This window comes from Triticum aestivum, chromosome 4B, assembly GCF_018294505.1.
Source record: "Triticum aestivum cultivar Chinese Spring chromosome 4B, IWGSC CS RefSeq v2.1, whole genome shotgun sequence".
Taxonomy (NCBI): Eukaryota; Viridiplantae; Streptophyta; class Magnoliopsida; order Poales; family Poaceae; genus Triticum; species Triticum aestivum.
In genome coordinates this window covers 542,201,413-542,206,217 of record NC_057804.1, presented here as the reverse complement: position 1 = coordinate 542,206,217, position 4,805 = coordinate 542,201,413, and the positions used below count along the sequence as shown (strand labels likewise).

The window sequence follows — 4,805 nt, the reverse complement described above, 5'->3', positions numbered from 1 at the left end:
GAAACGCCTCCTCCTACCTTCCCATCCCATGGGGTGGACGACCCCGAGGTGTCGTCATGGAGGATTTCTCCTGATACGTCAAGGCCAGAAGTTAATGCTTCGGCCGCCCGAAGCCCGGAGTATTCAGCTCCCAAGGAGAGCAACAGGAAGAGTCCGGGATTGTCCGGCCCATAGTCGGACACACTGACGGGTCTTCTGGAGCGAGCGGCTATCTCAGAGGTGCATCATACTTTAATGGCTACGGTGTTTGAGAGGATTTCATCCGCCAAAAGCGGGTTGAATGAAGCTTTTTCGAGCCTTCTCAAAGGCTTTGAGGTACGCAAATTAATATGTATATTTTCGGCTGTACCACACACTTTAGGTGTGCTCCTATAGATAGTAGCCCCTGAGACTCTGGTTGCCATCCCGAGGCGGCAAACAGAGGATCATACTCCTAGGTAATGATCGTGCTGTGTTATGTGCAGATGGCTGAGGGTCCGGCAACTGACCGGACTGCTGATTTTGCCGAACTGAGGCGGCAGCTTGACGTGGCGGATGCCGACATCGCGCTTGTGAACAAGTGGCTTGACAGGGCGCACACTACTAGGGAAAAGGCTAGCAGCAGCGCGGGTTTTAGGTGTATCAGTAGCGCGGTGACCGGCGCTACTAATAAGGCGCTACAGCTAATAGTTAGTAGTAGCGTGGGAGAAACCCGCACTACTACTAACTTTGTTAGTAGTAGCGTGTGCCACCCACGCTACTGCTATTACAGACTCGCGCTACTACTAATGAAGTAGCAGTAGCGTGCCTACAATACCAGCACTACTAGTATCCTAAATACTAGTAGGGCACTTTTTTCCCAACGCTACTAGTAGCAAATTAGGAATTAAAAAAATAAAAATAGATGCAGTATTGATGAATGGAGATCAGACTCGTCCAGTGCAAAATAAATTTCACAGAACCATCTTAACACTTGCAGTGTTCATGGATGCAACATTCAACATCTCAATTCGAAGAGATCACGAGGACACACACAACCATCATCAAAAGGTTGGTAGCTTCCCTAGCATTTCACCACCAACCTAACTAGACCACTTCTCTAGATGTATGTACAAAGCGTCGAGGTCCTCCACCTTGAGGAACTCCGGACGGTGGCGTCGTCCTCCACCTCGGTGACCTCCGGACGATGGCGTCGAGGTCCTCCACCCTGGTGACCTCCTGCGTCGCAATCACCTGGACGATAATCTCTATGACACGGTCGCGGGGCTTCACGATGAAGTGTGCCTCCGAGTAGTTGAAGAGCACGAATCCCATCGGGCCACAGTAGACCTCGTCGATCACCCTGCACCCAGTCGAGAAAGTGAAAACTTGTTAGTTCGCGCCCTCGTGCAGATCTAGTAGGGTATTTTCTTCAATTATCTGTCTCTTTTAGTCTATTATGAATCTTCAAACCGAAAAAACACCTACTAAATGCATACCCTAGCTGTATGTGTTCATGCTATCTTCTTGTTTTGGTGCATTCAAGAAATACTAGTGTATTTGAGCTATATATGCTTGAAATATTTGACAGTTAACATCTGTTCAAAATTTATCATTTCATGGATAGGGAAATTGCCAACAAAGGACATCAGAAAATTGATTCCCACTGCTCTTCAAAATAGCGCCGGGGTCAATGTTGACTCTCCACAGAGCACCATTTTAAATCGGGCAGAAAAATGTACACAGGGAGTGATCTAAACGCTCTTATATTAGTTTACAGAGGGAGTAGTATATAAGGATTCCCATCATCTTGTGGAAAAATGTACTAGCTACCAATAATGAACTATTCATGTTAAACAATTTAAATTGTGAATAGTGGTTCAGCTTACACATCCTATAAACAAAATGGTCAACTCCATGATGTATCCATCAACTACCTAAATTTTAACATGGAAACCTTCCATAATATATAGACGGGAAAGAGATAGCAAAATGGATCATGCTTGAGATAGAGATTCTTACTGCAAATCTTAACAGAATACATGAATCAACGGCGAGGACAGGAAAAGGTACCTGGGATGTAGACTAGGAGTACCAGGATTGATGCATAGAAGTAATCAAATGAATAGTTCCATTTGTTGGGCATTCTGATGCAGTACTTCTCCGATGCCTGCCATTATCAATTAAAATGTGAAAACATGAAAACTAGCAGCATTCATACAATTTATCAGTGCATTGATGAACTGCTTTAATGGATTTCATCAGGAAAGATAATACCTTGATGAACTGCAACGCAATATATATCAAGCCAACCTCGCTGCTGATGTCGGTTGGGTACATGACCAGGAATGAGCTATACCTGCACACATCCAGGTTCGATTCGATGTAAAGATTCATTCTTTATATGATTAATAATTAATGTTGCGCTGACTTACAATCTGCAACCTTATGCAGAGTTGAAGCAGTGTGATATAGCCTCACCTAAGCCATAGAAGCGATGATGGTGCAGTTCCAAACAACTCTTTCGTGCCAAAAAAAGAGTACCTAATAATCTGCATTGCAACACCCAACACTAGAGTAACTAACTAGGTTTCTGAAATCGTTTATTTTCTGTTTCAAAAAAAAAACTAGGTTTCTGAAATCTGCAGAATTTACCATTCGTTTATATCAAACAAGTGATCATATAATTAAGATGAACGCACTTTAACAAACCGTGGACCATATGCCATGACTCTGACAACCTATAGGACTTGACAGATAAAATAATACTATGTAGCATAATTTCTCTGTTATCCTCTTCTTTGAAGGTTCTTTCCATTCAAGTTTCTAGTGTTCTTTTCTGGTGCATGAGCATCATTGCTCTGATCCGTCTTGTTTGCGATTAATCATAGAGATACTAGGATGCATGATCGGAAAATAAACAGCAGTAAGTAATGCACACATAATAGTATCTCTGACTTCAAGTTGACTTAGCACCACCCTGTTGTTACACACATCCTGTGGTGTAATACTAACAGTATAGTGAACTAAGCTACAGCAATTTTGCGTGATACACCTATCTCAAGTATCTTGAAATTCAACTTGGCAACATCCATATGTGAAAATCATCATTGCCTTGCATTATTTCAGGAGCACATTTTTAGTTATTCTAACAGCAACAGCGGCGCCTCGCCGCTGGATAACACACTTCATTTTTAGAACTGTAATCTCTAGCTTACAAGGAGCATGCATGATGATCCCAGTGAAGTCAGTGGTGATTGGTGAATACATACCTCGGTGACGGACCAGCTGATGACCAAGGAGCTCACCAGGATGTGTGTCCTCGTCTGCAAATCCGTACAAGAAAACAGAGCAGGGAAAACAGAGCATCAGGCATGCTCGCGGCAAGAAGTACAGAGAGAGGCGCCATGGAGAAGAAGACCGCACCTCGGGGAAGCTCCAGAGGATGCCCCAGGTGACGAAGAGGCGCGACCCGATCTGCGGCAGCGTGGCCGACACCGGCGACCTCACCAGCCCGACGAGCCCGTGGAGGATTTGGCAGGCACACGCAGGATGCAGAGCTCAGATGTCGGAACTGAACAGATCGAGAGAAAGACGCAAGATCCAGCGGGCGGCGTACCTCGAGGACGGCGGCAGTCTGCGCGAGCTGGAGCGGCCTCTCGACGGCGGCATACACGGCCTCGTCCCCAGACCGGAGCAGCGCGTCCACGGCGAAGTAGAGCACCTGAGCCCTGCATCCACGCGCGCGCACGAATCGGTCAATAAATCCAGCGATGAACTCGATGCGGCGTGGGAAGAAGGGTCGGACCATCCGAAGAAGACGGCCCAGTTGTAGACGGCAAGGTAGGCGCGCTTCACCGCCGCCATCGTCTCCGCTGCTGCTGCTGCTTCTTTGTGTCGCCGGCCGGATCTTGGGCGATGCAGGGTTATAGCTGCGGCCGCTTGCGGGCGGGTCCCCGGCTGTTTAATTGGGGCGGATCGAGGTCGCACCCCGGGGCGGCGGAGGCGGCTGGGTTGGAGAGGAGGAAGAAGGAGCGGCGGGTGGAGAGAGAGTTTGGTGGGGTGGGAGTGGAATTTTTTCTTTAGGATCGGGGTGGGAGTGGTGCGGCAAGGGAGGGATACCCTCAGTAGTAGCGTGGGTATCTACCCTCAGTAGTAGCGCGGGTTTATACCCCTCGCTACTACTATGGCATGTCCCGGGGAGGCACCGTAGGGACCTCTTAGTAGTAGCGAGGGTTAAAAACCCGCGCTACTAGTAAGTAGCAGTAGCGAGGGGTATAAACCCGCGCTGCTAGTAAGCGTTTGTGTATAAGCTTTTCCCTAGTAGTGGCAGGGTATGTATTTTCGGATTGTCATCAAATATTAAGAGGAGCATCATGCTAGTATCTATAACATGATGTGGCTGCAGATAGAGCTGCTGCTGTGGAGACCCTTCGAGCGGAACTTTCCCTAGCCAAGGAACAAGCCAGGATAAGTGATGCGGCCGCCTTTGAGTTAAGAGCCGAGCGGGCTGCTCATCGCCAAAGCGAAGATAAAATAGCCAAGATGGCTGTTGAGCTGAAAGATGCCGTCGACCGATATGAGCTCCTTGAAAAGGAAAGTCAAGAGAAAGCGGCTGACCAGAAGAAGGCCTTGGAAGCAGCCAAGGAAACCCGCTCTAAAATCAGAGGGATAAGGGAGGAGCTTCGTGAAGCCGGAGATATCATGGCTAGGAGGCCCTTTTTGTTGCGGATGAAGTTCGGAGATGCGAAGTATGCTCCTCTTGATCAGTTATGGAGCGCTACAGGCACGTATGCGGACCTGGCAAAGAGTACTGCTGTTGCGACTGAGTTTTTCAAAGATCGGAA

General features: G+C 47.6%; 1 protein-coding gene across 1 annotated transcript; it reads right to left on the bottom strand.

Moving 5' to 3' along the window:
* Positions 1 to 919: 919 nt before the first annotated feature.
* On the bottom strand, positions 920 to 4,070 carry LOC123093167 (very-long-chain (3R)-3-hydroxyacyl-CoA dehydratase PASTICCINO 2A). Its single transcript, XM_044515078.1, has 8 exons — positions 3,767 to 4,070; positions 3,580 to 3,689; positions 3,380 to 3,494; positions 3,231 to 3,279; positions 2,440 to 2,510; positions 2,236 to 2,317; positions 2,032 to 2,128; positions 920 to 1,321 (listed from the first exon to the last, which is right to left on the bottom strand). Exons 1-8 carry the CDS (start codon positions 3,823 to 3,825, stop codon positions 1,317 to 1,319), a joined length of 588 nt encoding a protein of 195 aa, XP_044371013.1. The 5' UTR covers positions 3,826 to 4,070; the 3' UTR covers positions 920 to 1,316.
* Between the last annotated feature and the right edge of the window lie 735 nt (positions 4,071 to 4,805).